General features: G+C 39.5%; 1 protein-coding gene across 1 annotated transcript in view; it reads left to right on the forward strand.

The window, feature by feature from the left end:
• SPG11 (SPG11 vesicle trafficking associated, spatacsin) overlaps nucleotides 1-22810 on the forward strand; it is a 2547571-nt gene that overhangs the window by 2267701 nt on the left and 257060 nt on the right. The window contains exon 38 of the mRNA XM_044077700.1: nucleotides 1866-2021. Coding sequence (XP_043933635.1) covers nucleotides 1866-2021 — 156 coding nt within the window. The remainder of the gene's footprint in view (nucleotides 1-1865; nucleotides 2022-22810) is intronic.

A 22810-nucleotide genomic window follows, 5' to 3' on the forward strand; every position in this document is an offset into this window, starting at 1 on the left:
GATATGCAGTGTCTAAACAGACTCTCACAATCATTTACAGACACAATGGCAAACACCCATGCAAATACTGTATATTAGGAGCCAATACTTAAGTGGTATTACAAGTTCCATCTTCTGAGTACAGTGAAGAAGAGTCTTGAAGCACTGGTCTCTGCTCTACTAAATAACACAGTCCTTTTTGATATACAGATTTTTTCCACTACTAAACATCTTTGTAGAGCAGAACAGGATACCAGTGTAGTTAGTTAAAATGGAAAAGAGTGGATCCTGTTGGGGAGGGAGGCTGTATTTCCACACCTCTGCAGCTTCCTGCTTGGCTGTATTTATATACAAGATTAGATTGCAGAGGTGTGATTAGACACTAAAGGTCATGTGGGTTTGGAGGGGTATGTTGCATTGATATGACAGAAGGTTTATGTAAGTGTCCAGCACATTAAATGTTTGGCCCCACTGAAACCTTTAGCAAAAATATGATACTGAAAAGGAGAACTGGACAGGCAGAAATCTGACTGTACCTCATAACTGTTCCTAATTTGTAGGAACACCTCTAATTCTGGCTCACAATTTTGCTTCATGCCTCCTAGAATTGGACTTTTTTTGAGAATTGTTAATAGTACCAGTATTAAAAAAGTGTCCCTGATTGTTTTCCCCTAATTAGTTTTGCTTTATCCCTAATTCTGGAGGTAAATGTTTTGAGAGCTGTGGATCCATAACTTTCTCCAGGACAGATATCCATAGTGGTTGTGTTCTTAGGCAGGTGAATTTAGTGGCTAGCATTGTTTGTGAAACCTCACCCTGTTTCACATGTATTTACTTTATTACAACTTTAGATTAGCTCCTCATTGCAGATACAGACGTAGATGGGCTTGGTGTAGTGCGTATATTCATACTAACAACCCTGTCTCATCTCTAAGCTCATTCTGAAAGTCAGGCAGTTTAACAGTATGTCATCAGTAAAAGTGCAAGCTGAGTGTTAATTGACCAGAGGTCTTGTACACAGAGTTCTTTTAATCAATAGTTGTCTTTGGGGACTGTCAGTTTGTTAGGCAGTGAGCAGTATAAAATAATGCGCAATCTGTCAAGCTGTTAATGCTAATTTACATTATTTGTATTAAATGAAGTATTTAATTCAATTGTTTGAAGATGATCTCTATTTTTTAAAAGTCATTAATTTGAAAGATGAGTTATCTGCCTTGCTGTACTTTTATCATAAGTGTCTTGATAAAGATAAGTCTGCACTGCCTATGTTTCAAATGATCCTTTGAGAAAATAGTTGCCAAATACATGAAACCTGGTAAGACAAATCTCTCTTTGCCAGTCCTAACTGAAGGGTAAAAGGATCACACAGACAAATAATTCAGGAAAAGCTGTAAGGCAAACCCAGGCAAGCCGAGTTTACCCTGTGTGATACCGTAAAACCTCCTGTAATGGAGGTCCATGGGATACATGCAAATTACCCTGTGTCTTTAAGGAGTTATTTGCATATATCCCGTGGGCCTCTACTACAGGAGGTATAGGGTGTCACACAGTGAAAACTTTAGCTTGGCTGTTTTCTGTCAGTTCTCAGATAGCAAGCTGCTTTTCAGACTCGGTTTGTCTGTAGCAAAGGCACATGCCTTGCTTTCAAAGTATCAGGTTCATCTTGCATAGAAAGTATATTTGATTCACAAATCTTGTTACAGGTTAACTACAATTTATCAAATAAGTGTCTTTATTAATGGTTGTCAGTCTTAAGTAATTTTAGTACTTTTTAAAGTAACTGCTATATTGAGGAAATGTTAATTTGGTGTTAGAACAGATGATGTCATAACATAATCGAAGGGTGATGTTTAATATAAGGGTGATATCTAATTTCATTTTTACAGGATTCCTGTGTGAGACAAGCCTTGCGATGTGTTAAACTGGCAAAATTAATAACCTTGCAGCTGTATTTCCTAAACAATAACCAAAATATACGCTTGATCAATCTGCAGAGGCATGACCTTGTGAATCGAATTATCTCATTACCAAGGTTTTACCAGGTAAAAGATGATTAATTTTTATGGCCTAAAATCACTAGTGTGATAAATTTGGTAGCTGTTGAAAATAATGGTATTTGAGATGTAGCCTTGCTTTGCCACCAGAAGTACAAGTTGGAACACTTATACCTGTATACAACTGTCATGGTTACCATATTGTATTGCCACACAAGGAAGGTGTAGAATGAATTCTTTCATCTGATGAGATTATACACTGTCTTCTTAACTGGTGTTCAGTAAGCAGATTATGGTGTAAACATACTTTGCAGGACACAGGACCTGCAGTCAGTACCTAAACTAGATTGAAAACCATTCACTACTGGCTAGAGATGCATATTGTACCCTTGTAAAAAGTAACATCTCCTCCCATATTCGCAGCAGCAGCCTAAGTTTAGCAGCCTCTTCATTCTTTCATTGCACTACTACTACTATAAATATTATGGTCTTTAATAATTATTATAGTCTGCTTAATTTATTAAAACTGAACATTTATGTTTTACACTATCTGCAGTCAACTGTAGAGTGATTTATTTTAGAACTCTAATGACGTGTAGAATGGAGGTTTATTTTAGTTAAAAATTGTGTTAGTTTTGGAGATTTAATATGGTGTAATATTTTTGCAAAGGAGAAAGCAAAACTAACAATACAAAAAGAGCCGCACCAAAGATACTTGAAGAGAAATACAGACAAAGGAATCTGGACATGGAAAACTTTACAATACAAAAAAAGAAGAAGACAAAGAGGAAAAGTAGAAAGGGAGATTAGTAATGGAGAAGTTAAAGAAATAGAAACTGAGGTTATGGAGTACCTGCAAAATGAAGGATTCTGTGTAGAAAATCTAATTCAGAAAGCACCACAACAGGATATCCAATATCCAGATATCCAGTGGATAACCAATAGGTATCCAGTGGATATCCAAATTAAGGGGAAACCAGTGCAACACGAAGCAATTGGTCAGGTGCCATATGAAGATAATTTGGAGCCTTCCACAGGAAACCAATATAAATGTTCACTTGAAGCTAGACAGCAAGGGAAGAAACAGAAAACTGTGGAAACTCTGATGCAGTCAGTGTTGGAGTGATAGTCCAGTGAGTTCCCATATGATAGAGCAATGGATGGCGCAGGATGAAATTGATGAGACTGTGTCACAGGAAGATGCTATAGAACCTTCTGTAGAATGCCTGCAGGAATTGGAAAACAAGGGATGTGCCCTCAGTTTGGAAGAAATGAGTTAAGAGAAGAATTCCTTGATTTAATAGACATGGACAGATATATTAAGATCAAAGAAAGAAATGGACTGCCGAAGGTTAATAAAACCCCAAAAGTCAGACGTCTGATAAAACAAATGAACAAAGTAATTGGGACTCTTCATAGAGCCATGTAAAACAGAGAGTAAACAGGATACATTACTGTGCAGCTAAATTAATAACTGATAAAGTTCTACCACAAGAACACAGGGTAGAGAGAGAAAGGAAGGGGAGAAATCGAATACCGTCATGGAAATATCAAATAGAGAAAATTATAAAGCAATTAAGACAAGAAGTGTCACTGTTAGAAGACTGTAAAAGAGGGAATAGATCAACAAAAATTCTAAGAAAGATAGATGTGATAAAAGCAATGCGCAATATTAGAACAGACCAGGATCGATCTATCATGCACTATCGCAAATAAACTAAAAATTTCAGCTCAGGTGGAAAAACTTAGAATATACGAAGATAAATATAAAATAAAAGTTCAAAATAAGCAATTTATTGATGCCCCAAAAAGATTTTATAGATAACTGGGAAATGAGGTAAAAGGAATTGAAAGACCGCCAAAAAAAGTAGTAGTAGATACATTTTGGAGAAGTATCTGCGAAGATCCTGTGGAACATAACAAAGATGCTAAATGGATAGAAGAAGTAAAAGAAAGAATAAGAAGTTTAAAGGTACAGGATATGAAATGGCATGAAGTAACAGCTAGAGAGGTTGAAACAAATTTAAGAAAAGCCTCTAATTGGAAAACTCCAGGCCCAGATGCAGTATCTAACTTCTGGTTAAAAGTATTAACATCTTTGCATGAAGACTTAGCTATGAGTAAGAACTATTTATATGCACACCCAGAACAGACACCACTCTGGCTAACAACAGGAAAAACAATGCTCCTACTTAAGAGTGAACTGCAAGCTACCCTAAAAATTATAGACCAACAGCTTGCCTTCCGAAGATATATAAATTATACACGGGAATTGATGCCAACAGAGTTTATAGTCATTTAGAAGAAAACTCAATAATGGCAGTAGAACATAAGGACATTAAAAGAAAGTGATATGGAACAAAGGATCATTTGTTGTTAAATAAAGTCAAAGTGGAGAACTGTAAAAAGGGTAAGAATCTAAGTATGGCATGGATTGACCATAAAAAAGCATTTGATAGTATTCCTCATTCATGGATAAAAGACTGCTTAAAAATGTATAAGATACACCCCACATTGATTGACTACATGAAACAGTGGCAGACCACTTTGCAATTAAGCCATGATAAAGGACAAATTGCTTTCCCAGGGATAAAAATTCAAAGGGGGGGATATTCCAGGGTGACTCTCTGTCACCGTTACTATTCTTCCTTGCCCTTAATCCATTAAGCTGCTTATTCAGCAGCTTAGGCCATGGCTATAATCTGGCTACTAGAAAACAACAAAGTGTAAAGACTTCTCACCTTCTCTTTGTCGATGATTTAAAACTGTATAGCTCATCAGATAAGGAACTGAAAGCACAACTGCAAGTTGTCAAAACTTTTTCAGATGATATAAGAATGTCATTTGGTCTTGATAAATGTGCAGCAACCTCTAAAGTAGGAAAACTGTAACGCCGGAAAAACATCAGTTTGGGACAAGAATGTGATATAAAACAACTTGAGCAAGGAGGAGTGTATAAATACTTGGGAATTGATGAAGGATCAACAATAAAACATGAACAAATGCAAATAAAAGTAAGGAATACTTTAGAAGACTTAAATTAATCCTGAAAACAGCATTGACATCTAGGAACAAAATCCAAGCTATAAACCAATTTGCTCTTCCTGTCCTTACTTAAAGTTTTGGAGTGAATGACTGGCCCCCAAAACGTGTTAGATAGATTAGATAGGAAAACAAGAAGGATGCTTCATGCTCACCAAATGATTTATAAAAATCCATGCATACCAAGATTATATATTCCACGTTCCGAAAGAGGGATGGGCCTTCTTGAAACTGATTATATGTATAGATTTGCAGTCATGGGACTCCACACACATCTGCTGGCCTCACAAGACCCAAACATAGTGAAAGTTTTGAAACATGAGGAGAATAAATCTAAGATGACTTCTCTGCTTAATCTGCCAGAAGCTTATCAGCGTCAAGCAGGAATGAAATCAAACCAGAAATGGATAAAAATCAGGCAGCAACTGAATGTGCCAAAAAACAAAAGAAAGAATATAAAGTGAAGGATCAGATGAGAGGGCAAGAAATGTGGAAAAAGCATAAATATAGTTGCAAGTATAGAATACTTCTGGAAGAACTTCATGTTGATCAGGAACAAACACAGGAATGGTTAAGGAGAGGCAAATTCAAACCGAGAGATGAAAGGTTAATATTGGCGGCCCAAGGTAGTGGGCTCTGTACACGTTGGTTTATAAAGTCCATTGAACATGTGGGAGAAACAAATGTAGGTTTTGTAAAACCGAATTGGAAACAGTTGCACACCTTGTTGCTGGTTGTGACATACTAATGGCAGAAGAACTGTATACTGAAAGGCATAATGTGGCAAGACTGTTGCACTGGGGATTGTGTAAACATTATGGTATTGAAGTGGCTGAAAAACTGGAAACACGAGCCACAAAGCATCATAGAAAATGAAGAAGTCTACATCACATGGGATCATACATTACCAACAGTTCAAAAGATAGATGCTAGAAAACCGGATACAGTGGTCCAAGAAAAGAAGACAGAAGTAGCACTGATCGTTGAAATTGTCACACCCAGTGACTACAGTGTCTTGCATACAGAGAGACGCAAAGTCATAAAATATCAGGATCTGCAGGCAAAAACAAAAGCAGTGTGGAAGAAAGATAAGTCAGTTCCAGTAGTAGTAGGAGCAACAGGTCTTATAAAAAATAATTTATAGTCGTATTTAGATACGTTACCAGCTCCATACAAACTGCAGAAGGAGTCATTACTGGGCACATTATGGGTGCTGTAAAGAGCACAACTGACTGACATCATAAATTTAAACAGTACTAATTTCTTGAACTTTAATCATACTTTGACTTAGGAATGGGGTCCATTCCCGTCATGGTAATAGAAACCCAAAAGACTTGGAGAAATTAAAAGCATGGAAATAGAATAATAAGTAAAACATTGCTCTTACTTGTACCTATGCTAGTCAGCTGAAGCATGGTAAAAAATGTTCTACACAGGGTCCTTGCCATTTTCCATTGTCTAATGTCCTAGATTTTGCTCCCTGTACATGACCATGTGATGGATTACTTTCATAATGTCAAAACCTACAGTGCTGCTTGAAAAGATCATTTAACTAGAATGTTCTTTGTATTTTGAAGAGCTGACTTTGTAAGCAAAAGGAATGTTGATTTGCATGATATTCTGCCCAGCAGTCACTCTCCCATGTATTGCATCTTAACACTAGCTATGATCCAGGGTGAGAGTTGTGTTTAAATTTGAGGTGTATTATATAAGTAGGGATATTCATGATGCCTAGAATAGTGAATCAGCATGCAAGTGAAAGCACCAAGCCACGTCAAGCCAACACCAGGAAGTATCCTTTATTAAACTATCCCAAGTAGCACATAAATGCTTAACAGTTCACGGTGTTTTCATCAGAGACTTCATCAGATGAATGAAACATAGTTACAAACATGCGAACATTATTTTAATGTACTGGGGACTTAAGTTTGTATTCAGTTCCCAATTTAGGAATTGTTGTGTACTATACCAGCGTTTTTTTGATGATATAGTAATTCTATAGAAAGAGTTAAGTTTCTGGAATTTTTGGAGTATATTTCCAGCACCACTATTTTTTTTAAATTTATATATAATTTTGACGGTGACAATTTGGATTACCTGGATGTGACTATTTATAAGAGTTATGGGAATTTTAAATCTATAGTGTTTAGAAAAAAAGACTTATTCCAACTCGTTCCTTCACTAGACTAGTGCCCACCCTTACAGACAAAAGATGTGCATAGTGAAAGGGCAATTTGTGAGAATTAGTAGGATGACTTCTGATGAAGAGGATTTTGAAAAGTAGTGCGAAATTTTTAGGGTTATGTTTGTTGACTGAGGTTACCCAGTGAGTTTGATTGATGATGTGTATAGGGAGGTGAGTGAAGGACGGACAAGTAGGTTTTGTCTGATATTAGGGGTTGATATTAAGGTGAATGGGCCTATTCCTGAAAGCACTTTGCCTCATGGCCCATCTGATAGTGAAGGTTTCGAGAGAGCATTTGTTACAGACTTTAATGGGGATGCCTATGTTATTAAGAATGTTATGGAGCGGGAATGGTCAGGGTTCTCTAGGTTATCAGATCTGAGTGGAATTTTTAATGCACCTTTCAGGTGAATTTTTAGAAGAGGTTTGAACATTAAAGATTTAATTGAAAGGAATCAAAAGGTAGTCTCCAACCGGAACAAAGTGGGCACATATAATTGTGTTAAGTGCTCACAGTGTGCCCACATAGTCAATAGGGACAGTTTTTTTGTTGAGGCTAGGGGTAAACACATTACTAGTGGAACCTACAGCACATATGATTCAAAGGGAGTGTTTTTTATAGGGATGTGTGATAGGTGTACAGCGTTTTACATAGGGAAAATGGAGAGGAGTCTAAAGAGGATATATGAGCATGTTAATGACATATGTAACAGGAACTTGAGAAGTGCTTTGTACAAGCACACTATTGAATGCTCTAAAGTTAAGTTTTTATTTTTTGTATTGGAGGAAATTCCCTTAGATATTAGAGGTGGGCTTTGGGAAACAAGGATCTATCTACAGGCAAATTATTTTGGAGGCCAATAGACCCCGGGTTTGAATGAAAATGTTTCCCTGGCCCCGGTGATGAAATTAAGGGCAGCCAGGTTATCGGTTGCTTATTTTTATAATTATGTACTTTTAAACTGTTTCCCTCTGAATTTTGGGGGACTACATGCTTATTAGAATTCCTTTTATGTAACCCTTTATATGGTACATGATTATATTTAACCTTTCTCCACTTGCCTTTGAAGTGTTGTTTTAATTGCATTGCAATTTTTTATTTTTGTCATGAGGTGGCGGTGTTCTATGTTTTAATACTGTCACAGGAATTTATAATGACCAGAGGAGTTGAGTGGAGGATAGATTTGTTATTTTAGATTTTTTATGTTAGGATTTTTATTAAGAATATACAATATACTGTTCTTATTAGGAATATACGATAGTGGACATATTTTATTTAATTTGATTATATTGTATTTTACTTTAATTTTAATGTAGGGTTAAGTTATGTGAATTTGAAATTTTAAAGGTTAGTTGACTCTTTAATGGTTGACTTGCATTCCCTGTTGATTGGTTAGAATGGTGAAAGGACTAGCATAAAAAGCTGGAGTTTGTAACCATGTTTTATTCATCTGATGAAGTATCTGATGAAAATGCGGTGAACTGTTAAGTGTTTATGTCCTACTTGAGATCATTTAATAAAGGATACCTCCTGGTGTTGGCTTGATGTGGCTTGGTGCTTTTCCTTGGTTATAAGTTTAATTTTGCACTGAGTTCTCCTGCTGGGACCATGTAAGTAAAGGTGATACAGTAGTGAGCAGTCTATGCCAGCTGTCAGTTGCTCAGAGATCTTGTGATTTAGTCATTGTACACTTCTAATATTGATGTAGTATGCTTGCTAACTGTGGTCACTTATGTAGGCTATGCAAGTTGCCTTGTGATCACTGAATTTGTCAGGTGTGAAACCATTTGAGCTAGTACAGAATAGTCAGATGCCAGTCAGGAGAAATCACATCTCCTGCAAACATAGCACATCTGACTGGTTCCTGTGCTGAAGTCTCTCTCTAGTGTCCAGGGTGCAGCACGTCCAGTCTGAAGTACTGAGTTTGCTGGACATGTGACCTCTCCTAGGTGGTAGTTGGATGAACTGTGCTAGCCCAGATGGCTTCACAGAAGAGTGAGACTTATAACTGAGTAGCAGTGCTAATCAGTGTCGAGGTCGGCTCTTAAGATATTTTTTTGCATTTATGTTGTCAAATTGCCATTGTACTTTGTCATCAGACAAGTACCTAGACTGGTTATGTGGCATGTATATGCATCCCACATTGAGTATTGCAAGCACCTGTATGAGCCTGTTAGTAAAGATGTTTTGCAGACCACAGTAAGTTGCATTCTATGAGAAGTATGGGTTATGCTGTCTTCAGATGGCAAAGCAAATTCTTCTGCACATTTGTGTGTGTTGTCCTGCCTTAAGAGGTTGTATACTACAGGGATCAGTATATTGAGAATGTGAGGTTTATAAAGGTTCAGCTGTGCATGTAGCAGATATAGTTTGTAGATACTGTGATTGTTGACATGGGCTGTATTGATACCAGAGTTAAGTACATACCTAGATAGACAAGTAAATTGCAGAGTTTTCCATATCGATGCTACATAATTCTCTTTTATAGGCTGTCCCTGGGATTCAGTAACAATTGTTTAGGCCTTGTGCAAACTTATTATGCAAGCTAGCACAGACAGCTTATATGAAGTAAAGGCAAGGGACTTTTAAGCATGTAGGTGCAGGTGATGTAAAATTGTGCTAATTTACAAAGACAACAATGTGAATACTGCAGGGATAATTATAAAGGGATGGAATCACAGCAAGAGGTTCTCCAGTTCGATCCTTGGCTGGGGTGCCTTCTGTGCGGAGTCTGCATGTCCTCTCTGTGGTCGCGTGGGTTTCCTCCGGGTGCTCCAGTTTTCTCCCGCATCCCAAAGACTGGGTGGTGGATTGGACACTCTAAATTGGCCCTAAGCATGTGTGCGTGCGTGTGTGTGCCTTCCATGGAAGGTTGGGTGCAGGGCTCTACTGCCAATCATGAACGGACAGGTGATCTGCTGTGGCAACGCCTAACCGGGAAAAGCCACAGAGACATTGTTTAGTAGACAGACTTCCATATGACGGTAACAATGAATAATACTGTTTACAAGTGTTTACCCATGTACGTAACTTAAAAAAAGACATGCTAACAATGGACGTGAGAGGGACACAACGCAACATTGTAAGAAAGCTGAGCAAATGTAATATTATTTTTGATAAAATGCTGTGGTGAAATAGCAAGAACAGTGGCTTCATTATAGGCCATTCACATACAGTGTAGTTACTGAATGTAACACACACACAAACACACATGAAATATACATGTAATAACTTACTGCAGTCCTGTATCCTCCATTCCATCCTGTATAAACAGGACATGAGCTTTTCAGCAGCTGTGTCATGTACAACTGAAAAGGATATGTTTTAACATTTGTTATTGGATAGCCATAGATGTGGCGTGTATTACACTGACATGTCTTAGACAAGCGTGTTTTATGTAAAAGTGCATGATAAACAGTAATATAGTAGCAATCAAAATACATAAGTGACAAACAAGAGCACAAATCTGACGACATTGCAGTAGTTCAGGGTCTCCATTTGCAGATGGTGCACATCTAATAAAGAATTATACTGAGCATGCTAACAAGACTTTACAGTGAGCACTGCGATAACAGCATGTAAACAATACAAACACACATATTACTTGCATTAATAATAAATACAAATTGTGAATAATAAATTTATACAGTTTCTTTCATGTCCATACATTTATTTAATTTTACCCTTGGCTGTAATTGGACAGCGAGCTATGTAAGCCCAACTGTTACACACGTGTATATGAATCACATGCACCACAGTGGAAATCTTAGCAAAGTTGTGAGACTCCACCTATGTGAAGTTATTGCATCATGTGATTATGTTGTAATCTGTGTGAGACAAAATGGCTGGGAGAGGTTCCCCCACTGTAATTGTACACATAATACTTGTGGATGTCATTCATGCATAACAATATGAATTGCAGTTCAATGTGTACAATCAGGCAGTGTGGGTTTTGAACACCTGACTATGCAACGACAAGCTACATGATATTGGAAAAAATGAATGCTCTACTGTACCACAAGTGAGAGAGATTTTGGTCTTTGAAGCTGTGGCATCATTTTATTGCTGCAAGGAAGATGTGTGCCTGTCACTTCTTTAAAGTAGTGCAACTGTAGGTGTGTGTCTTACCACAACATTTCCTGCTGCTAAGTATACCAAGATGCACAATACATTTGTCAGTGTGATGGGAGAGTGGCAGTTAGGCGCAGTGTTTGGATATCACACAGGTTCTAACACATGCTTTACTAAAGCACCAGCATACAGAGCATAGTATTATGTCCTCACACCACAGGAAAAGCCTTGGTAGTTCTCATGGGAAAACCAAATGTCATCACAAGGCAGCATCATTATCAAACAAAGTATTTTTGTGTGAAAAGGGAGCAGAAGTCAATGTAATAGGAATCCCCATCCATAAGTGTACACAGCAGATGGCTGGCTGACAAAATAGTTACCTACCTGCACATTCACAGACCTAGTAAGACAAGCGAGTCTAAGGAGCAGTGACTAGATGTGAACAGACTACCTAAGATCACAATGTACAGAGCACTGCCTGAATTGCATGTGCCACCTGAGATGTTATTTTACAGTTGTGACAGTGCACATTTGAATGGATGACACCAACATTCTTTCATAAGTTGATGTTCTTCTAAAAATGGTGTAAAGGTGGGTGAAGTGCACAGTAACACTGCACAGCTACACATACAACATGCATTAGTAGCTTTCTTTACACAACACAACAGAAAGACACCCATGGACAGTAGTCAGTCATTGCTGGATTCAAATCTACTCCCTTTATATTTATGCAGTCTAGAGAGCACAGATTAAACAGTCAGCACCACAGGGTAACTCATGCAACTACTTTGTGGTTCATTTTTCATAGCATGATGTAAGCATTGTGTTTCTAAAACTGTTCATTGCCTGGCGGTAATACAAATCCATAAGGTTATCCTTTGCCAAGGAAAATGTGTCTCCTAAGTGGAAGTTTACATAAGGGGGTGTTGCCATGGACACAGTTGTACATGACAGTACACACACTGACGTTAGTTGCCCAATGTTGAATTCAAACCCCCTGCCTGTCTATTGAGACAATCTGTAACCACAGAAGTAGACAGGGGCGCCACAGTAGAAATCGGAGTTGTAAGGGAACGTTGTGCAATTTTGACATGCTGTCCTCATTGGGATGGAGAGAAGATGTTTATGGTAAGAGTGGGATAAGGGGATGGGGACATCCTCGCCCATGTTAAAATTTTTGATACAGCACATCCATTCGGGAAGCTATAAGTAACTGACATTGAAGCCACACACGCAAGTTCCCCACTGTGACATTTGACCCTACTATCTATCTAGTTATGCAATCTAGAGAGCAAAGTATTAGCCCCAAATGCCACAGGACAAGTCTGACTCTTAAGGGGAGAGAGAGCACTTTTCACTGGATGACCTCTTCACTGTGTTACAGAGTAGTAGTTTGGGTTAAAAGTGGGATACGCTGCAGAGGGAACTGTGTCCAAAGTTAGTTTTCTTCTGAGTGGAAATGGATACAGCACATCTGTTGCTTTACTTTATACCACCAGAAACACACAGGCAGTCAAGTTCCCCACTATTACATTTGAGCTACCTACCTAACCAGTTGCACAATGTAGAAAACACAGTATTAGCCTCAAATGCCACAGGAGAAGTCTGACTCTTGTGGTGAGAGAGTACACTTTTGACATAATTACATCATCACTGTGTTGCAGAGAAGATGTTTGTGGTAAAACTGGGTAAGGGGAAGGTGGAATACTTGCCCAGGTTACATTTTCCCATGATTGGAAGTTGATACAGTATGACTGTTCAGTAGACTGTATGTACCTGATATTGCAGCCAAACAAAGAAGTCCCTCATGGTGAGAATTGAACCTCCTACCTATCTAGTTATACATTCTAGAGAGCACAGTATTAGTTGCAAGCACAATAGGAGAAGCCTGACTCTTAAGGGAAGAGAGTAGATTTTTGACAGGATGACCTCAACAGTGTGTTACAGAGAGGATATTTCTATTAAAAGTGGGTTAAAGTGCAGAGGGAGCTGTGTCCATAGTAAAATGTATTTTCAGCAGTTTTGAACACAGCAAATTTGACATTGTGGTGTTAATTGTCACTAGATTCCCCCCCCCACACACACACACGAAGTTCCAAACAGTGGGAATTGAATATCCTACCTATCTAGTTGCACAATCTACAGGGCACAGTATCGATCACAAATGGCACAGGATAAGTCTGACTTGTAAGAGGAAAGACTGCACTTTTATTGACAGGATGACTTCAGTGTGCTGCAGAGAGGAAGTTTTTGTTAAAAGTGTGGTAACATGCAGAGGGAGTTGTGCCCAAATTTAAATGTATTCCCGTTAGTGGAAGTGAACACAGCACATTTGATACTGAGGCATTACTTACCTGTCACTAGACCCCCCTACACACATACACACACATTCTCCATTGTGAGTGAGTGAACCTCCTGCCTATTTACTTACACAATCTACAGAACACAGTATCAGTCACAAGTACCACAAGAGATGTTTACATTTAAGAAAAAAGCACATTTGTAATTAGTACAAATTCAGTGTTTGGAACGGGTGTTACTGTGCGTAACAGGTTTTGTGACCAGTGCATGTGTGTGGCTAGGCCAACATTACAGCACTGCTTGTCCCATGTAATGATAGCCTTCTCTTCTAAGATTTATATACTGTCCTCCATTTACATTGTGTTGCTGTGAATGACCTGTACCTGTTTCACTGTATTGGATGTCTGACAGTCACATTTGTAAACTAGTGTATTATCATTCAAACATTCCAGACACTTCATTCCAGGATGATTGCATGGAAATAGTAAACATTTCTAGTGTCCATTCACTTGTCTTGTCTCATGCTTGCACAATGTGTATTGACAGTACACTGCAAAGTAACAGTAATGGATTATATTTGAATAGGTTACTCAAAACTGTAACACAGTTGCAAGTGTAACCATTGGAATGCAGACATACATTAACAGAGTTAACTGAGTCAGCATCTCTCTAAAATCCAGATAACTTGTCAAAATTCAGTACAGACATACAGACATTATGCAACCTAAACAAGAAATTACTTGTTAATTTTTTTTTTACTCTCTACCTAAAGTACGCTGCTGCCAAGCAGAAGTGTGTTGCCAAGCAGAAGTGTGCTGCTGATGGCAAAGTATTATCACATACATGGTCATATCTTGATGTGTCAAACTTAGACTGAATTAGAGTAGTCTGTGGTGTTTTGTGCTGACTTTCATGCAAATAAGTAGTGTACACATACAACCATGTCTGAATCTGATGTACTACAGAACAGATGTGTGTTAGGGTCATGTTTCAGGTGTCATAATTTACACGGTTGTAATGACAGTTGCAGTTATTCAATCCTTATATGTATGCTACAGTTGTATTATGAAACACATGAGGGACCAAGCGTGTTACTGCTGGTGGAAACAGATTTGAATAAAGGAGGTTTATTGGATGATACAGAAGAGGTGGACACTTGTTGACAGGAATGCATACAAACACATACTAAATGATTAGTTCATGTTTCATTTCTGCACATATTGTGTAAAACCGATGGCTTTATCATGCTAATTATTCATGCAAAATCTGTAAGGCTTCACAATAGGGAGCAAGCACATTCATACTGCAGCAGCATAATGATATGTTAAAAAAAGGTGTAGCCATCACTTACACGTACATGAGTCATACAAAGCATTCAGAAACACTTTGGCATACATCTGGATTCAAACCTTGAGAGTATTCCAAGACAAATATCATTTAAACACCCTAAATATGAACTCCTACTTCACATAGTTCTCAAGTGACAACAACTTGCAGAAAAGGAGTATATGTATTACTGTCCATTACCCTCATGGCAACTGTATGCTGCACATTCAGCTCTTCAACTTGTTCAAAAGTAGATTAACCTAGCTGTACATAGCTAATCGTCATACCATGAAGGGTACCAGAATAATGTGTCTAAAAGCAAAAACTCACAAGATTTTGCCATAAGCTGTGTACTTCCATTTAGCATAGGTTGTAGTTTGTGCTCGACACCAGGCATTGTGGAAATGCATAGGAGGAAGACGACTAATGACACAGAAGGGAGAAGATACATAGATGGTAGAGGGAAGAAGGGACTAAGTAGCCTCTGACAGAAGCAGGATAATGCTGACTCATAACACTATATAGGCAACAGCAATGCATTAAACAGTGTATTAAATTCAGGCAGTTGCACTTAGCTGTTGCCTGGATTAGACCACTTGAAAGTATGCAAAAAATCTGTCTAAGCTTCATCTCATCATGCCACAAATGAGCTCCTACTTCACACACTTTAAATCACACAACTGAAAGACAGTGGCAGCTTACTGAATCAGAAGGGGTGAGCAGATGGGGGAGGAGAAATAGTAGCAATATTTTTCTGGGGCTCTTAGGACCAGCTGTATGGTGTGTTACTCTTGCATATGTTCTCATTATTAATCTGTCATGTTCTGTTTGCTGTAGGGAGCAAGGAGGCATAGGAGAGTACAAGTAACATTAAGATATAAGCCTTATTATGTCTCCCTGTTGGGGCTGAATGTTTTTGTAAATGCCTTCTTGCTGCACTATTTAAATGGTATGTTACTGAAATTTTGGAAAGGAAAATAAACGGACATTTCCTAATCATATAATAGGAATATAAATTGTCATTAAATAATTTGACTTACAGCTGTAATTGTACCCATGATGCTATGCAAAAAGATCAGTCTTCAGACAGGGTAATTATCTCAACACACCACATAGTAACTTCTAGTTCATTACATCAAACAGCCTAAAAACTGTTACAAAGTATTGCCTTTGCTCTGCATTCACATAGCACGGCACATTTGTGTAAAAGCTACTGAGGCTGAGATTAAAATCTTGGCGGCTTCTGCCATTGGAAGTTAAATCCCTTTCACAGTAAGTCATCATTGGTACACAGTGCCAACCTCCATGCGAATTCAGAGGACAAAAGGTGAGGCTGTTTTATGGGACATTTCTGGCCATATGTGTATTGTATGAGATTCTATTTTTAAATATGTGAAAAAAAGAGGTTGATAGGAGAGTTGTGAAAATGTATTGGCAAACAGAGAGTAAGGCACAGAGGAAAGTATGCAGTAATTTGCAGGAGGGTGGTGGGAGAGCACCATAGCTACCTAATTCTTCACAACATAAATGTAGCATTGTACACAAAGTTTCTTGACTTTGGAGAGTCACCACACGAGAGGTGGGTGACAACAGAATAATGTTGTATAGTCAGTTGGACCAAATTAATTGTGTCAGGATGATGCATGGATGAAGTGGATAGTTATTTATGGGGCATTTTTTTTTATTTTGGTGGGACAGGTGCTCTTTTTTTTTTGAGAGAGAGGAGTGTTGGAGAAGGTGCTTAGGAATGATACAGTCAGGTAGGTAGGGTAGATTAAGTATCAGGTGCAGATATACAGGACATGCAAGGCAGGCAGGGTTGGTAGTGGGCACTAAAGGTTGGGGGGATACCATGTTTGGGGATAGGTAGTGGACCTTGGAAGCAAATCCACATCCAGCTTAAGAACAGTGAAAATTTAGTCCTCACCATCAGAACTGTCATCACTGTCTCCTCTCTCAGCTGCATAGGTCAGTTCTGGATTTGGCATTGTTTTTTAACTCTGCTAATTTGGGCACCAAAGCCACTCTTGTCAAAATCCCCACCTCCACTATTACTGCTCCTGGAGGGTGTTACTGCAACATCAGCTTGGGTAAGAGTAGTGGAGGCAATACAAACAGGCTGTGACCCAGATGTTCTGGGTGTCTGTGCTACCTGTGAGTATTGTTGGCCAAACCCCAGTGGTCAGTCTATTTCCTTGTGCTGATAGTCATTTTGATTTCAGAAGAAATGTATTATAAAAAAATAAATAAAAGGGGAGATAAGGGGTGATGAAGACAAAAAAGAAAGAATTAGATAAGTGGCATGTCACATTACTTATTTCAGTACATAAAACAATACGGAAACTACACAAGTACACTTTAGCCACATCCAGATATGACGAGTGTGTGTCATAAAATCAGTCAATCAAACAATGGTGTAATACGACTAATAGAATTGTATGTTTCCCTTTGCCATGTCGGATGTCTGTTTTCTAAGGTAATAACTGCATTTCAAATATTGAATTAATGCAATGCAGTATTGAAGTTAAAATATCTTATAAGTAGTAGCCTATCAAAAATATCTACTTCTGGGTTTTGAGCCCCCACACAATTAATCTGATGTGCCTAATGCAATAACCAAGAACTATTGGAACAGGCATGCAGGTTGGTATTAAAGCTAAGGTGTGCCTGCTCAAGATGATATACACTGAATGGCTGAAAATACTTCTGTGCCTTGCAGTCAGAACAGATGCTTACATACCCCATGCCTCTCTGAGGCAAGTTGGTCTTTTCTGATGCAGCTCACGGTTTTACAGTTTTCTGCAGTCTCTGTTGCAGCTATACAGTATTAAAAAAAAAAAATATGAAAGCATAATGATTAGCTGTTTACTGTAGACTGGCTGGATAATTCATTCTATATCATATGCAGGTTATGGATCAGTATGCTTACACTACTGAGAGATGTTTGTAGTCCTAAATTCATCCTCCTGTCAGATAAGGAGGTCCCTCTTGCACTTTTTCATGTCAGTATAGTGATGACGACATTACTGCCCAGTGCACGAGATGCCATTTGCACAGCCTTGGCCAAACTATTCCAAGCCTCAGCCTTATACTTAGACCCAGTGTATTTCCCCTGCAGTAGCATCCAACTGTAGCACTTCAGAAGGAGTGCCACAGAAATCCTGGACTCCTCAACACCCCACCTTTGTGCTGTAAATGGAACACTATCTCTACTGTTGCCAGTCATTTGTGCAGCATTCAAGCAAAAATACAGGTCTGAATTCATGCACAATTCATATCTCTTATTTAAGAGCTTGTGCGCAAACAAGCACAGCCTTTCTAGCTGCATTTGTGCAATTAGAAGCACAACAATGGCTTGCCAGACACATCGGCAATGAGCACATCAAGAAGCAAAGAAGGTTTTAAAAATGTCATTAAGATTTGGCCATGTGTGATGCTTTAACTGTTGAAACATCCCAGTGTTAAACCCTGATGTGCTCTATGGTATTGGTTATAATCATGCTTTGTTGGAGGAAAAATGGTATAACTTGTGACATATTAGTAAGATTGAAGAGTACCACCTGGGAATCAAGCGCAAGATAAAAAAAGGATAATGTTAAGCTTTGCTGATTAACTGTCAGTTCTACAGGAGAACTTACTTGTTAATATGGTAATTAAATGTATAGTAATTTAAGACTGAATGTACACATATATGAGAGATGCCTGAATGTCTGAAACTTAGTCATGGAACTGCATTTCTATGTAAAGGGCAGTGGGTGCGTTTATAAATACATCTTAGATCCATGCAGTTGCATAACCTGAATAAGACCTGGTGAATTAGGTTCCATACGTTCTTCATAACACATATTGTCATAAACACATACTTATGATATGTGAGAACTCAATAATTAGAACAAACATATTGTGCACATCAGACCAGAGTATGTGCATTCTACATTAAATTTCAGCATTGCCATGATCAACATGATTTACACACATTATATTGGGCTTCTATACTGGGCAAGCAGCAATGATACATTTCTTGCAATAAACATAGCTATGTTACACAAGTGCATTTACTCTGCCATTCCTAATTAAAATGTTTGACAAATGTCTTTCTGACCCTTTCTGTAAAAGTATCTGTCAACTGTGTTTGAACACTGTACCACCTGGCTTCACTCTTTATGATCACTGCACTTGCTTCTTGTGCCACAGAGAAAGTTACTTGACAGGTTGAATCTATTCATGAAGTACTATCCATAGTGCTATCCAGAGTGCTGGTGGCAGGGTACCACCACTGGGCTTGTTTGCACTACAAAAGCAGCCTAAATTTAATTTTTCACTTTTTTCCTCAGGGGGTAAACCATGATCTGATGATGATGATGATCTCATTTGATCTTCAACCTTAGGTACCTGGATCTGGTCACGGATCCAACTCGGCCATATACTTCAGCTGCGGATCCCAGCTCCTCATCTACCCATAATGCCCCTGTCTCCCTCCTTCCCCTCAGATCTCATTTGCCATGCATTCAAATGGTTTTCTCAGTGGGTGAGTGAAAGTTTGTTTTTTTTTTTTGCTTTTTTCATCTCTTTCTGTCTGTATTTTCCCCCTACCTTTTTGTGCTCAGGCTTCGGTTCTCCAAAAAAAAAAAAAAAAAAAACTTTGCTCAGTTTTGATCCTAATCTATCATGTGTGTGTGTGTGTGTGTGTGTGTGCGCGCACGTATTTTGTTTCATATAGCCATGGTTGAAACCCGCAAGCTGGGCTTTAGTATATGCGCAGAGTCTGGCCATAAACTACCCACTTCAGATGGCCACACTTTGTTCGTAGTATGCCTGGTTGTTCCACACCTGGACACCTCCTGCTTGATCTGAGTGGGCTTCAACCCCCATGCATTGATCAACAGGAGGAATAAGCTCATTTTAAAAGGCCTCCTTCCTCTGAGGCCTCTGGGACTCAACCTTCTACCAAGAAGGCCAGGGACAGAGAGAAACACCACCATAAGGAGCAGGATTGGTCTAGGAAATGGTCCCCCGAATGCGCTTCTTCAGCCAAACCCCCGGCCAAATCCTGCCTGAATCCAAGCCCAGGTTCTCCTCGGCTCCAGTCACCTCACTTCTTGCCGAAGGTCACTCGGGCCTGATCACTCTTCTCGACCTCTCCACTCCAGGCTCAAGTTTGTGGCCTCATCCATCCAATCCTCTCGGAGTCTGTCGGAAGCTGAGTTGGATAAGATAATGCGGAAATTTGTCTGAGCCCAGATTCAGTTGGGAGTCCTGCCTGTTCTGTCCCCCTCTGGGGCTGGGGGCATACAGTCCTCCTCCTTACTGATTACTCCTTCGATCTGACCCCCAGTTTTGGAGTCATTCAGTCCAAGCTTCCCTGGTGTCGAGGGGTTGGCTCCGATGGTTCCAGGTACCTCAGTGCCGAATGTTGCCCTGAGTGGATCGGCTCCGGAGCCAATCCACTCAGGGCAACATTCGGCATTGTGCTTCCTTGGAACCCTTCAAGGTGTCATTCATGAATGCCCCCTATGTTGACTCCACTCTTTTTGGCAAGACTGTACGTGACAACTTAGTCCAGAGCGAGAAGAACGGGAAGATTTTGTCTGCCATCAGGATCCGCTTCTCCACCCCCACAACAATCCTTCTCTAGGAATCAGTGTGGGATGAAGAAGATGTGGTTCTGAAAATCTCAAGGCTCTTCCCATGATGCTCAAGATTCACCTTCCCCCAGAGGGGGATACGACAAATGCTTTCCCCGGGGCAGAGGGTGCCCAAGAAACCAGGGGTCTTGGGATCCATTTCCAGACAAGACCCTTGCAGCAGCCCTGAAGGGTTGCCTGACTGCTCATCTCTGGAGGCAGTCGGGGATGCTTATCTCTGCACCCAGCAGCCTGGGAGTCAATAACGAACAATCGGTGAATTTTGCAGATAATATCCAGAGGATACTCGATCCCATTTCTTTAGCCCCCAATCCCTCCCAAACACCTCCCAGACAATTCTACCCACGCAATGGAAGCAGGCAGTCATAGAAGTTTCCAGGCTGCTCGAAAAATTAGTCATTCAGCCCGTCCCTCCCAGACCAATCCGGGTTAGGTATTTATTCCAGGTTCTTTTTAGTGCCAAAGAAAATGGGGGACTTGAGACCCATTCTGGATCTTTCAACCCTGAACCTATTGGTTGCCAAGAAGAAATTCCAGATGGTCACCCTTCAATCCATTCTGCCTTTCCTGCAGATAAACGACTGGATGTGCTTGGTAAACCTCCAAGATGCATACTATCATGTCAGGATGAACAAATGATCTCTTCTGGCTGGGAGCCAGTCATTTTCAGTTTAGAGCACTCCCTTTTGGGCTCACCACTGCACCCCCCTGAGGTGCTCACCTGCGGCCGCAGGGGTTTCAGGTCTTCCCCTACCCGGAGGCTTGGCTCCTTTCTGCTCCCTCCAGGTATCGACTAATTCAGCAAGTACTCCAGAATGCTGATGCCACATACCATTGTCAGGCTTGTTTGCACTACAGAAGGCAGCCCAAATTAAAATTTTCACTTTTCCCTTAAGTAGTGAATGCTGTTTGTGAGATGCTGAGTGGAGGGCAAATGCAGAAGGCATGAAAGAAAAAGAAAAAAATGACAGAAAAAAGTTGAAAGGAAATTTTTATTTAATTCAAGCATGGAGTATAAATAGCCATGACCAGAAGAAGAAGTGCATTACAGAAACAAATTCATCTTCTCACATCTCCTTGACACATCAGAACTTTTATTTCTGGCACACATTCTCAGGGCTGTCGGTACTGACCAATAATTTTAAAGTGGACAGACAGATCACTTATTAGCAGTATTTGGAATAGTTGATTTTCAAACAGCAACACAGTATCACAAAAATGTGTGTAAATATCTGTTCACCCCCCCTTTAAAATGATCATTTCATTGGATTTGAACCCTGCATCAGCTATTATATTTTTGTAAGATCACCACACTTGCACCTTGTGCCATAGAGAAAGTGAAATGACAGGTACCTTTTCTTCACTGACTACTATCCAGGTTGCTGATTGCTGTGCACTACTGCCAGGCATCTTTGCACGACAGAAAGCATCCTAATGGGAGCTGTTGCCAATCCAGACTGCACAATGCTAAATGGCACGCAAATGATGAAATGAAAAAAGTAGTTACTTATATAGAGGAAATGTTATGAGACAAAAAGTTAAAATGTATAATGTTGATATTTTCTCAATCTTGTGTTTCAACGTGAATATATGCTCATTAAACATCATTATATTCACAGAAATATCACCATCTCTGTATTAGAATCACCAGACACCAGGGGATTCACAAGGCACAGTTCAGATTCTTATAATTATGTGTCACACTCATTTTACTGTGAAGATAATAAAGAGGTTGCCTATAGTCAATATGTGACAGAATCAATTGAGATTACAGATGCAACAGAAAAAAATCCTGACTTTTGTCCTATGTAAATTGCAATTAGATGTATGGATAGCTGTCATACTGGCAACAGGGAAGGTAATCTTTCATCACACAATGTTGTTGTTGCCTTTCGGCTTTTCCCAGTTAGGGGTCGCCACAGTGGAACTCCGGTCCGCTAATGATTGGCAGTAGATTTTCACGAACGCCGAGGTGCCAGCTCGACGGTCAACCTTCAATGAAGGCACGCCCATTTACGCATGTCTTTCGAATGCCCACCCAACCACGGGGAGGACATGCAGACTCCACACAGAAGGCACTCCCCGTACTCCAGCCGAGAATCGAACGGGAGAACCTCTTGCTGTGAGGCATCAATGATCTTTCATCACACAATATAAAATAAAAAGCTTGACCACTGCACCCCTTTGCTTTTCTGTATTTATAAAACAACATTCTCAGATCTATGCTTTTCTAACAAGACTGCAGTGTGCTGTGCCTTGCAGTTGA

The sequence above is a fragment of the Protopterus annectens genome, chromosome 7.part0 (genome assembly GCF_019279795.1).
Source record: "Protopterus annectens isolate FY-2018-M chromosome 7.part0, PAN1.0, whole genome shotgun sequence".
Lineage (NCBI taxonomy): Eukaryota > Metazoa > Chordata > Ceratodontiformes > Protopteridae > Protopterus > Protopterus annectens.